The sequence below is a fragment of the Phocoena sinus genome, chromosome X, assembly GCF_008692025.1.
Source record: "Phocoena sinus isolate mPhoSin1 chromosome X, mPhoSin1.pri, whole genome shotgun sequence".
In the NCBI taxonomy this organism is placed as follows: domain Eukaryota; kingdom Metazoa; phylum Chordata; class Mammalia; order Artiodactyla; family Phocoenidae; genus Phocoena; species Phocoena sinus.
In genome coordinates, this window is record NC_045784.1 from 12,565,957 (window position 1) to 12,585,115 (window position 19,159).

General features: G+C 42.0%; 1 protein-coding gene across 1 annotated transcript in view; it reads right to left on the bottom strand.

Moving 5' to 3' along the window:
* PIR (pirin) overlaps window positions 1–19,159 on the bottom strand; it is a 110,786-nt gene that overhangs the window by 465 nt on the left and 91,162 nt on the right. The window contains 2 exon segments of the mRNA XM_032620580.1: window positions 9,995–10,061; window positions 18,234–18,316. Coding sequence (XP_032476471.1) covers window positions 9,995–10,061; window positions 18,234–18,316 — 150 coding nt within the window.

Here is a 19,159-nt window from a genome sequence, read left to right on the forward strand (position 1 = left end):
AGTTTCTTGACTACGATTGTGTATGATTATAAAGACCAAACTTCAGATAAACAAATGCAATTATATCTCACTCATCCATTGCAGGCTGCCATCAGCAATGGCAATCTCTTTATTCAAAACATTCTTAGGTTTGGTTCTATTACGACCATTTTTGTAGCTGTTTTTTTTTTTTTTTTTTTTTTTTTTTTTTTTTTGCAGTACGCGGCCTCTCACTGTTGTGGCCTCTCCCGCTGCGGAGCACAGGCTCCGGACGCGCAGGCTCAGCGGCCATGGCTCACGGGCCCAACCGCTCCGCGGCATGTGGGATCTTCCCGGACCGGGGCACGAACCCGCGTCCCCTGCATCGGCAGTCAGACTCTCAACCACTGTGCCACCAGGGAAGCCTGCTGTTAGTTCTTTTTATTGTTATTTTTTATTGAGGTATAAATGACTTATATTAGTTTCAGGTAAACAATATAATGATTCAATATTTGTATATATTGGGGAATGATCGTCACAATAGGTCTAGTTAACATCTGTCACTATACATAGTTACAGAAGTTTTTTTTCTTGTGATGAAAACTTTTAAGATTTATTGTAGTTGTCAGTTGCACTAGCATTGGCTGATGTCAAGAATTTAACTGATTTTTTAAATTGGCAAATCTTTTCACAGTGTTGGTATCTCCACAGTATATGAGGCTGTGTCCTTGCACGAGGGGTCTAAGTCATTTTTGACAATTAGTAGCATCTCACTGACAATAAAAAGGAGATTATAAAAATTTCAAGTCAAGAAAGCATCACATTTTGGATTCTCTAGGGGTCAGTGCACTTTTCCTGTAAAGGGCCAGACAGTATATATTTTAGATTTTGTGGGTCAAACGATGTCTGTCTCAACTACTCAACTCTTCTACTGAAGCGCAAAGCAGCCACAGACAATATAGAAGTGACTAGGGATGGCTGTGTTCCAATAAAACTTCATTTACAAAGACATGCAGTGGACAGATTTGGCCCATGGTCACTGTTTGTCTAATTCCTAGGGCTGAACTTGGCATTTGCTAAAGGTGTAGAAGAAGTCCTCCCCTAATCGACCAGGAGGCAAAATGTCTGTCTCTTCCCTCTCTTCACATACGGTAGGAGCATCCACCTGTTGGCTAAACGAGGCCAGCTCTTATATGGTGGCATTGGCAGTGTCTTGAAAGCGGTTGACAGATTTGTCCATTCGGTCAGTATATTTCTTCCCCCAGTCTTCAGAGGTGCCGTCGGGAACCTTTTACGAAGTGCCTCCTCTAAGAGGCTTTCTCTGAGAGACCCGGATTAAAATATAACATAAAACTTGGAATAACACAGGCAAACTTCTTAACTACTCTTGGCGTATCAGCACAGATTCGGCACCCACTTTAGTGCTTGAGAAGGAAGACCCAGGATCACATGCTTTGATGACGCTGATGCCTTTTGGGAGATTTCAGGGAATAGGATGGCAAGAGAAAGGGAAAACAGGTAGCAGGTGTGTAAATTCATTCATTCACTCAATGACCTATCTATCCAGCATTTATTGCGTGCTTACTTAATGACAAACATGGTGCTAGGAGCTAGAGACATAAAGCTGAAAGACAAATTAATGACAGACTCCCTCCCCTCAAGGACCTCAAATCTATAACACAAACAGATATGAAAACAAATTATTACAAAACAGTGTGATACACAGAACGATAAATGTATGGAAAATGCAAAGAATCAGCACAGAAGGGGAGAAGGAGGTAATGTCTGCACAGGCAGATGTGGCGGAACGGCATTTTCGGGACTGGCCTGCAGGAGGACGTGAGGGTGCGGAAAAGGAGGAGGGTGGAGTCTGATATGTAGCAAGGGGCCCGAGCCCTCTGGGTTTTGGACGCCATCTATGGGAAGAAGTTTGGACATAATTCTGCAGGTGATCTGGAATCACTGAAGCGTTAAGGACAGAACAATGTAATCTGCTCTGCAGTGTTTAGAAGACTTTGGCATCAGGGTAGAGAAGATGCCTGGCCTGGGAGGCTGAGTTGATGGTGGAATTGTTTAAGGGTAACTGAGACACAAGACACAGGAAGCTGTGGGTAGAGCAAGGAACTCAGTCCTGGATATTCCGACATGAAGGCGCTGGAGACAATCAGCTGCCTGGCAGAGGTGCTCGGTACATTGTTGGAAATAGGGGTCTGGGGCTCACAAGAGAAATTTCACCAGGAGATGGACATGTGGACTGTACTAGGTAGGAAACAATGAGAGAGCCCTCATATGCAAAAAAAAATCGTAAATCCAAGAGGGCATCCTGGAAAAGCCACCTTTTTAAAGGATGCAGAGGAGAAAGGGAGACGGAACAGAGAAAATGAGAGCAGGTACTGGGCCAAGGACCGCCTTCCTGCACGTCATAATTTTGCTATAGATGAGACTTGTGGAGCACCTCTCCCCTCCCTCAATTACTTTTCTGTACAAACAGCACATTTCCGGGCTTCCATCTTGACACTTCTCTGGGGTATTCTGCTGTGATTCTCAAATCATAATGTGCACATAAATCACGTGGGAATCTTATTAAAATGTGTATTCTGAGTCAAGAGGTCTGGAGTGGGGTCTGAAGCTCTGCATTTCTAACTATCTCTCCAGTGATGCCAATGCTGCTGGTCCATGGACCACTTTGAGAAACAAGGGAAGCGTTGGAAGTGTGAGCCCTCCAAAGCCAAGGGGAGGAAGCTCAACTCCTCAAATCCTCAAGAAGAAGAAAACTGAAACCAGAAAGTATATGTTTTTCTTCTTTTTTGGGGGGGGGGGTAATATATAACTAAATTATTTTTTTTTTGAAATTGAGGTATAACCGACATACAGCATTATATTAGTCTCCGATGTACAACATAATGATTCCGTATTTGTATATACTGGGAGATGATCACCACAATAAGTCTAGTTAACATCTGTCACCATACACAGTTATAGAATTTGTTTTCTTGTGATGAGAACTTTTTTTTTTATGAGAACTTTTTTTTTTTTTTTTTTTGTGGTACGCGGGCCTCTCACTGTTGTGGCCTCTCCCGTTGCGGAGCACAGGTTCCGGACACGCAGGCCCAGCGGCCATGGCTCACAGACCCAGCCGCTCCGTGGCATGTGGGATCCTCCCGGACCAGGGCACGAACCTGTGTCCCCTGCATCGGCAGGCGGACTCTCAACCACTGCACCACCAGGGAAGTCCCCGATAAGAACTTTTAAGATCTATTCTCTTAGCAACTTTCAAATATGCAGTACAATGTTATTGACTATCATCACCATGCTGTACATTACTTCCCCCAGAAAGCATGTTTCTTAATTGAACAAGAAAATTATTTGCTAGTTATCAATAATCCCACAAATCCTCTTTTAAACTACACTGTTCATCCCTTCTCTAATTAAAGCTTTGAATTCCCTCCCTCTCCTGTAGTAAAAATGGTGTGAGTTGAATCTCTCACTGTGTAGAAACTTCCTATAGTGGAGAGAGCACAAGACAAGGGTTTAGGAGACTAGGGTTCAAATCCCAGCTCCGCCACCAACAATTACTTCCCAGCAGAGAAGCCACAGGGCGGAGCAAGGGGCAACCGGGCACAGTGAGAGGCCGAAGGGCAGGGTGGGTAGAAACCAGACAGCCTGAGTGTGAACCCAGCTATGTGGCCAACAAACCTCTGCATCTCCGCTTCCTCATCCATAAAGTGGGGATGAGAGTACCTACCTTGTCAGGTTGTTCTTAAGCTTAAATGAATTAATATTTCGAAAGCACTCTGACCAATCCTAGTAGACAGTAAATGCTACTGAGGTATCTGTTAGGTAAATAAGCGGAACATCTGGATTCCGCTTTCCTCAACAACTAGTACTGGTTCCCAAATAGTCGAGAGATGGTTGCGGTGGCCTTCAAACATGCACAGGTAAAAGAAAAACTTAAACGTCTGGGTTTGAAAGAGTTAGCAAAATAAAATTAATAAATAAAACAAACAAGTAGAACGCTTTGCCTCTCATTAGCTGAGGTTTCAGGGGCCATCTCTATGTTGTCTGGTTAATCCGAATTTGTGTGTGCTGGCACACCCAGTGTCCCCGAGTTGCAAGCCTCTGGGAGAAGATTCACAGGGGATGAATGTCACCTATTGTAGTTGGAGTCTTGGTTTTCATCACTGATGCAGAGGACATCGCTTAACTGAAAAGGTTTCCATCCCACACATCTTTTTCCCACCTAAGCTCTAGCTGCTATTAATAAAGATGATGACCCTACTCAATCTGTCGGCAGGCTTCTTCCAGAAGAACAAACTATTTCAGGGCTGTTCAACCAAAAGAAAATGACAACTATGAACCTCTGGAGTGGAAATCAGAAGTCTGCAAAATGGAGGCAAACGCTATGGGCTAGGTGGAGTATAATTTAATGCTTTTCCCTTAAGCTACTAATAAAACAAAAAAGACTATTTTAAAAATAATCAGGGCTTCCCTGGTGGCGCAGTGGTTGAGAGGCCGCCTGCCGATGCAGGGGACACGGGTTCGTGCCCCGGTCCGGGAGGATCCCACATGCTGCGGAGCGGCTGGGCCTGTGAGCCATGACAGCTGAGCCTGTGCGTCCAGAGCCTGTGCTCCGCAACGGGAGAGGCCACAACAGTGAGAGGCCCGCGTACCACAAAAAAAAAAAAAAAAAAAAAAAAAAATCAGTGCTCTATAGACCAGATAGATCTAATTGATATTTACAGAACATTCCACCCAAAAGTGGCAGAATACACTTTCTTCTCAAGTGTACATGGAGCATTCTCCAGGACAGATCACATCTTGGGTCACAAATCAAGCCTCAGAAAATTTAAGAAAACGGAAATCGTATCAAGCATGTTTTCTGACCACAACGCTATGAAAATGGAAATCAACTACAGGAAAAGAAACTATAAAAAACACAAATATATGGAGGCTAAACAGTGTGCTACTAAATAACCAAGGGATCACTGAAGAAATCAAAGAAGAAATTAAAAGATACATAGAAACAAATGACAACAAAAACAGTACGACCCACAACCTATGGGACACAGCAAAAGCAGTTCTAAGAGGTAAGTTTATAGCAATACAATCTCACCTCAAGAAACAAGAAAAATCTCAAATAAACAACCTAACCCTACACTTAAAACAACTAGAGGAAGAACATATGTATATGTATAACTGATTCACTTTGTTATACAGCAGAAACTAACACACCACTGTAAAGCAACTATACTCAAATAAAGATGTTAAATAAATAAATAAATAAAAAGGTCCAACTGAGAAGAACAAAGAAAACCCAAACTCAGTAGAAGGAAATAAATCATAAAGATCAGAGGAGAAAAAAATGAAACAGAAATGAAGAAAATAATAGCAAAGATCAATAAGACTAAAAGCTGGTTCTTTGAGAAGATAAACAAGATTGATAAACCCATAGCCAGACTCATCAAGAAAAAAAGGAAGAGGACACAAATCAATAAAATTAGAAATGAAAAAGGAGAAATCACAACTGACACTGCAGAAATACAAAGGATTATAAGAGACTACTACAACTATATGCCAATAAAATGGACAACCACGAAGAAATGGACAAATTCTTGGAAAGGTACAATTTTCCAAGACTGAACCAGGAAGAATTAGAAAATATAAACAGACCTATCACAAGTAATGAAATTGAAACCGTAAGTAAAAATCTTCCAACAAACAAAAGTCCAGGACCAGATGGCTTCACAGGCAAATTCTATCAAACATTTAGAGAAGAGCTAACACCGATCCTTCTCAAACTCTTCCAAAAAAATTGCAGAGGGAGGAACACTCCCAAATTCATTCTATGAAGCCACTGTCACCCTGATACCAAAACCAGAAAAAGATATCACAAAAACAGAAAATTATAGACCAATATCACTGATGAACATAGATGCAAAAATCCTGAACAAAACACTAGCAAACAGAATCCAACAGCACATTAAAAGGATCACACACCATGAACAAGTGGGATTTATCCCAGGGATGCAAGGATTCTTCAATATATGCAAATCAATCAATGTGATACAAAACATTAACAAATTAAGGAATAAAAACCATATGATCGGTTTTCCCTGGTGGCGCAGTGGTTGAGAGTCCGCCTGCCGATGCAGGGGACACAGGTTCGTGCCTCGGTCCAGGGAGATCCCACATGCCACGGGGCGGCGAGGCCCATGTGCCATGGCCGCTGAGCCTGCGCGTCCGGAGCCTGTGCTCCGCAACGGGAGAGGCCACAACAGTGAGAGGCCCGTGTACCGCAAAAAAACCCAAAAACACAAAAAAACAATAAAAGAAAACCATATGATCATCTCAACAGATGCAGAAAAAACTTGTGACAAAATTCAACACCCATTTATGATAAAAAAAAAACTCTCCAGAAAACGGGCACAGAGGGACCCTACCTCAATATAATAAAGGTCATATACGACAAACCCACAGCAAGCATCATCCTCAATGGTGAAAAACTGGAAGCATTTCCTCTAAGATCAGGAACAAGACAAGGATGCCCACTCTCGCCACTATTATTCAAAATAGTTTTGGAAGTCCTAGCCACAGCAATCAGAGAAGAAAAAGAAATAAAAGGAATACAAATTGGAAAAGAAGAAGTAAAACTGTCACTGTCTGCAGATGACATGATACTCTACATAGAAAATCCTAAAGATGCCACCAGAAAACTACTAGAACTAACCAATGAATTTGGTAAGGTTGCAGGATACAAAATTAATGCACAGAAATCGCTGGCATTCCTATACACCAACAATGAAGAAACAGAAAGAGAAATTAAGGAAACACTCCCATTTACCACTGCAACAAAAAGAATAAAATACCTAAGAATAAACCTGCTTAAGGAGGCAAAAGACTTGTACTCAGAAAACTATAAAACACTGATGAAAGAAATCAAAGATGATGTAAACAGATGGAGAAATATACCATGTTCTTGGATTGGAAGAATCAATACTGTGAAAATGACTATACTACCCAAAGCAATCTACAGATTCAATGCAATCCTTATGAAACTACCAATGGCATCTTCACAGAATTAGAACAAAAAACCTTACAATTCGCATGGAAACACAAAAGACTCCGAATAGCCAAAGCAATCTTGAGAAAGAAAAACGGAGCTGGAGGAATCAGGCTCCCCGACTTCAAACTATACCACAAAGGTACAGTAATCAAGACAGTATGGTACTGGCACAAAAACAGAAATATAGATCAGTGGTACAGGATAGCATGCCCAGAGATAAACCCATGCACATACGGTCACCTAATTTACGTCAAAGGAGGCAAGAACATACAATGGAGAAAAGACAGCCTTTTCAATAAGTGGTGCTGGGAAAACTGGACAGCTACATGTAAAAGAATGAAATTAGAACACTACCTAACACCATACACAAAAATAAACTCCAAGTGGATTAGAGACTTAGCTATAAGACCAGACACTATAAATCTTTTAGAGGAAAACCTAGGAAAACCACTCTTTGACATAAACCATAGCAAGAGCTTTTTTGACCCACCTCCTGGAGTAACAGAAATAAAAAGAAAAATAAACAAATGGGACTTAATTACACTTAAAAGCTTTTGCACAGCAAAGGGAACCATAAACAAGACAAAAAGACAACCCTCAGAATGGGAGAAAATATTTGCAAATGAAACAAATTAATTAATCTCCAAAATGTACAAACAGCTCATGGAGCTCAATATCAAAAAAACAAACAATCCAGTTAAAAAATGGGGTGAAGACCTCAATAGACATTTCACCAAGGAAGACATACAGATGGCCAAGAGGCACATGAAAAGATGCTCAGCACCACTAATTATTAGAGAAATGCAAATCAAAACTACAATGAGGTATCACCTCATGCCAGTCAGAATGGCCATTATCAAAAAAGTTAGAAAAACAATAAATGCTGGAAAGGCTGTGGAGAAAAGGGAACCCTGTTGCACTGTTGCTGGGAATGTAAATTGATAGAGCCACTACGGAGAACAGTATGGAGGTTCCTTAAAAAACTAAAAATAGAACTGCCATATGACCCAGCAATCCCACTACTGGGCATACACCCTGAGAAAACCATAATTCAGAAAGAGACATGCACCACAATGTTCAGAGCAGCTCTATTTACAATAGCCAGGACATGGAAGCAACCCAAGTGTCCATCGACAGATGAATGGATAAAGATGTGGCCCATATATACAATGGAATATTACTCAGCCATGAAAAGAAATGAAATTGAGTTATCTGTAGTGAGGTGGATGGACCTAGAGTCCGTCATACAGAGTGAAGTAAGTCAGAAAGAGAAAAACAAATACTGTATGCTAACACATACATATGGAATCTAAAAAAAAAATGGTACTGAAGAACCTAGTTGCAAGGCAGGAATAAAGATTTAGACATAGAGAATGGACTTGAGGACACGGGTGGGAGGGGGAAGCTGGGGCGAAGTGAGAGTAGCATCAACATATATACACTACCGAATGTAAAATGGTTGGTGGGAAGCAGCCGCACAGCACAGGGAGATCGGCTCAGTGCTTTGTGATGACCTAGAGGGGTGGGACAGGGAGGGTGGGAGGGAGACGCAAGAGGGAGGGGATATGGGGACATGTGTATGCATATGGCTGATTCGCTTTGTTGTGCAACAGAAACTAATACGGTATTGTGAAGCAATTACACTACAATAAAGATCTATTAAAAATAATAAATAAATAAAATAAAAATAATCAGTGTTCTTGAAATTTATGATCAGCCAGGTTTTTTTTTTTCCGAAATCACTGTGCATACCTGTAGGCAAGGCAAGGTAGTGTAATGGGATTTTAATGCATGTTAAATTTAATAATCAGATAAGCGGACATACACTATGTTTTGTAGCATTTATCTAAGTAATAGGTTGGGTTCTGGATGCTTTTAGACGTTCTTCATTCAATCAAACAACAGTATTTTGAGGAAGTCAAGACAAAGAATTGAAGTGACTATTATGAGTCCTTATTCCAGGATTTTCTGCCTCCAAGTACAGTTATCTCTATTTGTTTTGTTTTTATTGACATATAGTTGATTTACAATGTGGTGTTAATTTCTGCTGTACGGCAAAGTGAGTCAGTTATACATATGTATACACATACACCCATGTATATTCTTTTCCATTACGGCCTATTACAGAATATTGAATATAGTTCGCTGTGCTATACAGTAAGACCTTTTTGTTTACCTGTTTTACATCTTCGGGTTTTTTTCTTTTATTTTTTTTGGCTGTGCCATGCAGCTTCCGGGATCTTAGTTCCCTGACCAGGGATTGAACTCGGGGCCACGACAGTGAAAGCACCGAGTCCTAACCACTGGACCACCAGGGAAGTCCCTCTATTTGTTTTTTAAAATAAACTAAGAGTGACTCAAATATTTTAGAAACTTCCAAAGAAATATTCCTAAGAGGTCGCCATTTTTCACTAAAAATACAATAGACTACAAGGACAGTACTGAAATCACTGTTATTTATGGGAATTCCCTGGCAGTCCAGTGGTTGGGACTCAGTGCTTTCACTGCCATGGGCCTGGGTTCAATCTCTGGCAACTAAGATCCTGCAAGTAGTACAGCGCGGCCAAAAAAAAAAAAAAAAGAAAAGAAAGAAAGAAAGAAATCACTGTTGTTTTTGGTAAAGATAAAAACGATATTCAAGTCCCCAGTGGACCACAAAATCTTTTTTTAAGTTGAAATTCCCTATGACACTATGTAAAAAACACTATTTTTGTTTTCCCCACAGTTCAAACCTCAATGTCCTACATGTGGTAGATACTCAAGAAATGTTTCCTTAAAGGAAAGAGAATGAATGTAGAAGCGAAAACCATGTATATATTTTCCTTTCACAATGGAGAAATGAAACAAAATCCTCAACTTTGTAGATGGAGAGAGGACAAAAATCCAGCTTTCTTCCCGGTGACCCTATATATGGACACTACTTTCAAAGAAAGGGTAAACCAACCAAAGAAATCGCCATCATGTGGGGCTTACCATGTTGAACAACTGGTTCTCTTAATGGCTCCCCAGCAATCAGGACGAAGTGGTTTCTCTCAGGATCCTAAAGTCAAGAAAGAGACCGTCAAACAATAAACAGCCTTATTTTTGAATGTCTGATTAGGAATGATTTGAAGTTGACATTTGGGCCAAAGGGATGATGTCCCTAATTCTAAAGATAAATTCCAGAAATATTTTCTGTGCAACGCATGATATGGAAATGCTTATTCTTTAAGACGTTTGGTAGCAATCAGAACTCAAGAATACGTCCCGAACACCAAAATAATAACCTTCTCTAATAAAGAAGGAGAATTTAAATTAAGATTTTTCTTTAACTAGAAACATCTTTATGACAAACTATGTGATTGACTTGGCCTATTATAGAGTTTATAATTTCCTGCTAAAAATTTAACTTTTAAAAGTGAAGATTATTTATACAAATCCAAAAGTAACATTTTATTACTTTTGACATTTATTACTATTAATGTAAAATATGCCCCAGAAATGTTGCACTAAATGGAACCTTACAAAAACATCCCAGGAGGCTTCCGTGGTGGCGCAGTGGTTAAAAAATCTGCCTGCCAATGCAGGGGACACGAGTTCGAGCCCTGGTCCGGGAAGATCCCACATGCCACAGAGCAACTAAGCCCGTGCACCACAACTACTGAGCCTGCGCTCTAGAGCCCCCGAGCCACAACTACTGAGCCCACGTGCCACAACTACTGAAGCCCGCGTGCCTAGAGTCCGTGCTCTGAGAAGCCACCGCAATGAGAAGCCTGCGGACTGCAACAAAGAGTAGCCCCCGCTCGCTGCAACTAGAGAAACCCTGCGCACAGCAATGAAGACCCAATGCAGCCAAAAATGAACAAAAAAATAAATAAATTTATTTTTTTTTAAATCCCCGAGATACCTGCTCAGGCAAATTTCTCTCCAAAAGGGTCCTCTTGTGTTAAAGTCTCTAAAAGTTTTTGTTTAGAATTAAGATTAGGTTTTTTTCCCTGAAACTGAAAAGAAATATTAATTATTAAATCCAGTGCTAGTGTGGATGCAGGGAAATATAAACTTTTCTATACCTCATTTGGGAGATTTTAAGTGGGTGCTGTAATCTTTCTAGAGAGCATTTGACAATATGACTTCAAGCCCTCCTATCGCTGATGTCCTCTGACCCAGTAATGCCAGAGAAACCAGCAGAAGAACCTCCCACCACACTTGTGATAATATAAATATGTGATAATATATTATATGCTCCTACTCATATAAAGCTCTTTAATTAGAAATAATTCTAATGTTACTAGTACCAGAAGATTTATCACTGGATTCAATTAACATGAAGCATATGAAGAACGAAGTCTTTAATCTTCCATGTAGTTAGAAATATGTGTATCTTACAGAACCGACATTTATTTCCCCTTCTGCCTCTAACTTTAAAAAATTAAAAGGGAATTTAGGGTCGAATGGTTTCTGCAAAAGTCTTAATTTACTCCCTACAGTCCCAGGGCTGTGCATTTAGTACATCCACCCAGTGGATGCTTTAATCATTTCTTCATGTTTAAAAAACATCTGTTTAACCATTCCCGGGCCTGTATTTATTTACACATCACCTTATGTATCCATAACCCAATTTGCTGTCAAAATATGCCAATGTGAACTCAGCTGAAAATCAGAGTAAGCTAAAAAGGCGTCTGCTAATTCAAATTTTAAAAACAGATGTCATAAACACCATGTACTAAAGTTTAGTCTTTTAACCTTAGTACAGACCCTCACTCAATCTCCACTTATTCTCACATTATACACAACGTTAATAATTAAGCTTTGCGGTTATCAGATCCATGAGATTCAAAGCTAGAAGACAGGAAAGCACTACTATACAGCAATACAAGGAAACGGACAGCTTAACATCAATTATGGAAATTAAACACACACCAAAAAAACTATGAAAAACAGGCACAGAGGCTTAAAAATTAGTCTAGGACCACTTACTGTGGTAGCCAGTAGGCCCTAAAGACATCGTCACACTTTATAGCTCAGCACAGTAATTAATACACATGCTGATGACCCAGTGTTATGAATAAGTTAAACTGTGCATATACTACTATGCAATAGCCCAACAGTCCCCAAGAAAGGGGACGGTTTCTACCTAAGGGCTTTGAAGGGGTGGAATTTCAGTGCGAATCAAATGACATATTCAAGAAAAGTATCTTAGAAAAATAGTTCTGATCGCTGGTGCTACATCATTTATAATTTAATCTGAGGGAAGACATCACTAAAAAGTGTTTCGAGGTGTTTGGTTTTGGAGGGGATACACACTTGAGTTCTAGGGTCAGGAGGCAGAGGAGAAAGGGTCGGGGGTCACGAGAGAAGGGGAAAGGAAAGGCCTACCTCCTTGTGTCATGGGTGTGCGACTCCTTAGAATGTAAGTTTCTTGATTCAGAAGATGCGTCTTTTGTGAGTGACAAACGTGTCCTACAGTTTACACAGTTTGGAATAATAATAAAGTGTTCAAAATACAACTTTTGCTCCTTTTAATATTACTCAAATCAAATGATGACTTTCATTTATAAGTCAGACAGTAGGATAAAAGGACACTTGCATTTGGTCTGAAATGAAAAATGATTCAACTGCTGGGTGCTGAGTTGTTTGGGAGTTCGGCTTCCCGTTTCAGAAAGCTGAAGGTTGGAAGTGAGCCAGAAACAGAAAAACAAATACCGCTTGCACGTGGAATCTCGAAAAATGATACAGATGAACTTATTTGCAAAGCAGAAATAGAGACACAGACACAGAGAACAAACATATGGATACCAAGGGGGAAAGGGGGGTGGGATGAATTGGGAGATTGGGATTGACATATATACACTACTATGTATAAAACTGATAAATAAGAACCTACTGTATAGCACAGGGAACTCTGCTCAGTGCTCTGTAGTAACCTAAATGGGAAAAGAATTTTAAAAAGAGTTGGATATAAGTATATGTATAATTGATTCACTTTGCTGTACACCTGAAACTAACTCAACATTGTAAAGCAACTAAACTCCAGTAGAAATTAAAAAAAAAAAAAAAAAAAAAAAAGCAAGCTGAAGCCTGGTCCAAGCTTCTCTGAATGATTTTTTTTTCCAAAATTAACCTCTCCCTGGCCCCTTCTCCTCTAACCTAAGCCAGGTGTTTTGGGCCTTTTTCTTTTTTCTTAGGTGCATCCTTCTTCCTCCCTTAACTGGCCTTCTTTGGTGAAAGCTGGTCATCTTTCTGGATATTCAGTAGAGTGCTTTTGTGGCTCCAAGTCCCGAATGCTGCTATCTTGAAAAGCCCTCCTCTATGGTGACCTTGGGTACAGTGTCAAATGATGAAAATCAGGCCAAAGCAAAGAGAAAGCAAGACTTGTTTAAGATCATGAGTCCCTGTGTGGATCTAAGTCAGTGCCCTGTTAGGTTCTGATGAAGAGACCCTCACGCAAAGGCAACAGAAGTTCACTTACTGCTTCATGGACAGGTGCCCCAACTGAAACTCACGATCTCTTGGGGCCCAGACCATGTCTTTCACTTTGGCACACCTTCTCAGAGTTCCTAGTTTTGAGTCAGGCCCTTCTGGGTTTACATAATAATTTACTTTTACAAATTGCTCTGTTATTCCATAAATACTGGCAAGACATGTCTTGAGTTCCACTGACACCAACAATAAATGATCGAAGCCCCGATGAAGGCGCTAGGATTTATTTAAGGTGTTGATAACTTCTACACTGTATGTACTCAGAGTTTGTTTGATTAATCAGAAATACAAAGCTTGAGATGGCAGTGGGACTCCGAGAAGGAAACTAAGGGCATGCTTTTGCATCAGGAACATTTATTAGGGTGAAATATTACCTGAAAACATTATCAGAAAGAAACTGAGCTTTAACAGGACTTCACTGCGTGTAATTGTTCTTACTAGACTTCACTGTTTATACTTCTTAGGCCAACTGAAAGAGAAAACAGTGAACTGTTACCAGTTTTTGAAGATTAATGGTTTATTTTATTATGAATCAGCACATCAGCAAAAAGTTGTCTCTAGCTTTAAAAGGGTGTTTTAGTTTTCTTTCGATCTTTTTTTTTTTTTTTTGTGGTACGTGAGCCTCCCACCGTCGCGGCCTCTCCCGTCGCGGAGCACAGGCTCCGGACGTGCAGGCTCAGCGGCCACGGCTCACGGGCCCAGCCGCTCCACGGCACGTGGGATCCTCCCGGACCGGGGCACGAACCGCATCCCCTGCATCGGCAGGCGGACCCCCAACCACTGCGCCACCAGGGAAGCCCTCGATCTTTATTTTAATCAAATATTAATCTGTATTAGTTTAATGAATTCCCCATGAATGGTGCCAGTTAAGGAGTATCCTTATTCTCAAGGATGGTTTTGATGGCAGTCATTGAGGAACTGATTGCCTACCTTGACAAACTACACGTAAGTTTGCTAATCCACGAGGCTTAAGACTTTCTCAATAGGACACTAGTATAAACATGAGTTTTTTTTTGTTTTTTTTTTTTTAATTTTATTATTTATTTTTGGCTGTGTTGGGTCTTTTTTGCTGCGTGCAGCTTTTGTCTAGTTGCGCGAGCGGGGGCTACTCTTCGTTGTGGTGCACAGGCCCCTCATTGCAGTGGCCTCTCCCGCTGCGGAGACCGGGCTCTAGGCATGTGCGCTTCAGCAGTTGCGGCTCGCAGGCTCCAGAGCGCAGGCCCAGCAGCTGTGGCGCACGGGCCCAGCCGCTCCGCGGCATGTGGGATCCTCCCGGATCAGGGCTCGAACCCGCGTCCCCCGCGTTGGCAGGCGGACTCCTAACCACTGCGCCACCAGGGAAGCCCTAAACATGAGTTTTAAGCTGAGATCAAGCCTTCATATCAAATCCATGTGCTCCTGATCATGGAGCCATCTTGGCAACCAGGGTACCAATCGTGGGCCAAAGCAGCACAGGGAGCTTTAACGCTTGAAACAGAGGTTGTTCCAGGGTGACCATTACAGTCCAGGCTTAAATGTCCAGAGGAGCCCAGGGTTGATCCCCATCTCTAAGAACAATGAAAAAGTTAAGGTCATTCTGAAGGCACTGCTGGGGTTTAGGCTTCCTCTAAGAAGTCAGAGAGTCTGGCTTAAGGACTCTTCAATCTAGCATAAACCAAGCCCCCTGCAGTTGCTACCCACCATGGAAGACTTCAGAATACAGTCACAAAAGACAATCCACACTCTGAGTGAAAAAGGTAGGGGTCCCTGCAGCCTAATATGTGCTGGTCTAAGATGAGTCAAACGCTAAAATGGAGCCGGGAAACCTGGGGAGAGAAAAGATGTGATCTATCGATACATCAACTCCTCCCTGCCCTCCTTGCCTGCCCTGGAGGACTGGCCATTCTAGAGGAAACTTCCCAGGCTCCTGAGCCACCAGGAAGACACGCATGATGGTGAAGACACAGAGTAAGAAGCAGAGAAAGGGCAGGGAGAGCGGTGCCAGAAGGAAGCTGGGGCCTATATATGAACTCCTCATTCCTGTCCACAACTCCACGCACATGGGAATAAGGGAGAACTGGGAAGGCACAGCTTCCTTCTTTAATCCTCAGGGTAAGTCTAGTTCCAAGTGAAGATACCACTGGCCTGGAGCCCGAGTGAATCAGGGTCCTTTAGGACCTTTGTAGAAACTCATGTGCCCTAAACCTTGGGGCCTAAGGTATAAATCCTCACTAGGTAACATGTACGTGGCATGACCACCTGTCACATCAGGTGTTTAGATCAGTGACCTTTCCAGCTACCATCATTGGGCACCCACTATGTACCAGACCAGGGATGAGTAAACTTGTCCTCGTAAAGAGCCAGGGAATAAAGATTTTAGGCTTTGTGGGCCATCCAGTCTCTGTTGCAACCACGTAGCTCGACACTGTGGCGTGAAAGCATCCACAGACAAACGGAAATGAACAGGTGTAGCTGGGGTTCAACAGAAAAAGTTTAAATCTAGCCTGTTGGGCATAAAGTACTGATCCCCGTGCTAGATGTGGCCTAGACTGTTGACCTACGTAATCTCACACAGTCGATCTGACAGCCCCACGCAGTTAGCATCATTATTTCAACTGTGCAGAAGAAGAAAATGAACGAAGCTCAGGGGGTTTGAGAACTGTGTCCAAACAGGCTCCTCCCGTTGTATCTAAGGGGGACTTTCTACTCTTCACGGATGTAAGTGATACGTGCCGATTTAAAGGTGAATTTTTCGGAATAAATTTTTTCACAGAACTCTTTCTAATGTCTTGATGGCTCAGGCTACACTTATACACAGTCAAAATTACAGAAGGGCACACAACAGAACCATGCCCCTGGGGCCAAGGAACTGATGGTTCCAGTCAAGCCTTTTCCATCCTGCTGCCTCTCTCTTTCTGGACCCCCTCACCACTTCTTGCTGGTGTTCTGCTTCAGCTTCCAAACCCTTATCACCTGCAATGTGCCCTCTGCTATAGTATAGGAAGGACTGACATTGTCGAGTTAAACCAGACAATGTCACAGACTAATCTGCCGTCAGTAGGGTCTGGTCTACATATAGCTTCCACGCCTCGTCCGTGCACTGGGTGAAAACAGACGAAATCGCCATTTCTGAAGGTCAGAAGTGGCAGTTCCATACAGTTCGACCTAATTATAGGGAGCACAGACCCTGAGATACGCATTTCCTCTGGAGCTCATGGCGTTTTGCTTCGCCTTACTTCACTGCTCCTGGAGGTGTTGCAGAGGATTAAAGCAGCAGTAGGGGAGCTTGTCAGCAAAGGGGGTTAAGATACAATCATTCCTCACATCCACTGCGTTCTACCACACCAGGGCCGGAGGGCGGGCAGTCAGTCAGATGGCCTCTCTGCCAGTCACCTGCACGCCAACATAGTTTTCATCCCTACTTTTCAAAATTCATCTTTGCAGGAGCTTCTGCACAACCGTCTCTTCAGTTCTCCTTATTGGAATGTCACAAAGTGGCCAGGTGGGTTTAATAGGCTCACAGGACGGTAAGCGAACAGTCCAAGGGAATGAAGGAATGAACGCAAGGAAGAAACCTGGCAACCTGGATTAAAAAAAGCTCCTTGGACTCCTAAAATATCAGAAACTTTACTTAAAAAGCAAGGACTCAACACAAAAGGACTACAAAATGGATCATATGTTCCTCTCAGTTCAACGTGGGGCTGACTTTCAGAGGGCTCCACGGGAATATGTGTGTAGATCTATATTTATACCCCTAAAGGGCTGATCCATTTTTACTTATGCTAACGATAAAATCAATCAAGTGTATAAAGAAAGAAAAAGTGAGAGACAAGGAAGAGCTGCCTTCAGATTCAAGTTTCTAGGGGTAAACAATACGGACTTTCAGTGATTCCTAAAGATGACGAATCAGTGTAGATAAAAGCTTAAAATAAACCAGTAGAAATAACAGAAGTTAATGAAAGGGGCTGATAAACTTGTGGCATAGTTTCTTTCCCAGAGGAAGAGAAAAAATTTTCCAGGTACACAGGAGATTTCGGCATTTTCCTAGAAACTAGTAGAAAGTACAAGTTAAGAAAATTAAAGCAACCTAAGTGTCCATCAACAGATGAATGGATAAAGAAGATGCAGTACATATATACAATGGAATATTACTCAGCCATAAAGAAGAACGAAAGTTTGTTATTTGCAGCAACATGGATGGACTTGGAGGGCATTATGCTAAGTGAAGTAAGTCAGAGAAAGACAAATACTGTATGATATCACTTATATGTGGAATCTAAAATATACAACAAACTAGTGACAAAAAAGAAGCAAATACAGAGAACAACTAGTGGTTACCAGTGCTGGGGGAGGGGCAAGACAGGGGTGAGGGATTAGGAGGTACAAACCATTGGGTGTGAGGTAGGCTCAAAAGTGTATTATACAACATGGGGAATAGAGCCAATATTTTTTAATAACTGTTAATGGAAAGTAACCTTTAAAAATTCCATTAGGGCTTCCCTGGCGGCACGGCAGTTGAGAGTCCGCCTGCCGATGCAGGGGACGCGGGTTCGTGCCCCGGTCCGGGAAGATCCCACATGCCGCGGAGCGGCTGGGCCCGTGAGCCATGGCCACTGAGCCTGCGCGTCCGGAGCCTGTGCTCCGCAACGGGAGAGGCCACAACAGTGAGAGGCCCGCGTACCGCAAAAGAAAAAAAAAAAAAAAAAAAATTAAAATTTTTAAATGCAAAAAAACATGTTTGAAGAAAGAGAATTAAAGATTTTTAATACTAAACCTTGTTCTCCACCTGGACACTGTCACCTTCCCCCAGCACGGCTGTGTGATGAGGTTCTATTTTTTGTTGCGTGTCATCAGGTCCTACAAAAAAGACGACGCACTTAATTTAGTCCTCATGGTAGTACATTTCTCATACGATTACAAACTTGGTTAACTACACGGCACCGTAATATGAATTTCAAGCTCAGAAACAACCAACTTAGGAATCTCCTGAAATCTCGTTGATGGTATTTGCTACTATTAAAGTCCAAAACTGGCTGCTTTTCAATGTAGAAAAGGACAAGGGGGCTTCCCTGGTGGCGCAGTGGTTGAGAGTCCGCCTGCCGATGCAGGGGACGCGGGTTCGTGCCCCGGTCCGGGAGGATCCCACATGCCGCGGAGCGGCTGGGCCCGTGAGCCATGGCCACTGAGCCTGCGCGTCCGGAGCCTGTTGCTCTGCAACGGGAGAGGCCACAACAGTGAGAGGCCCGCGTACCGAAAAAAAAAAAAAGAAAAAAAGAAAAGGACAAGGAAGTGAATCCTGTATTATGTTTCCACTTACACTTTCAATGTCATGCCTAATAGGTTAATTAATAAGCAAAGTCCTTGGCATTACATGCTAATAAGAGTGTTTCCTTGGGTCAATTATAAACCTCAAAAGATTTAAGCATGCTTAGGAAAATCAGTAAATTCCATCATTAATTCCTTTCCACAAGTATTTATTGAACACCTTCAACTAACTGCCCAGCACTGTGAGAAAATGGAAAGAAGCGCAAAGCCGATTCCTCACATACAAATAACTCAAAATCTCACTGAGAGAAAGTAAATATATATTCATAAAACAGAGACTAATTCAACTGGAAAACAGGTAAGTTGGAGAGCTAGTGAACAACACCTGTGGAACTATGTACAAGGCCCTATGCTAAATGCTGCGGGAGTGGGGAG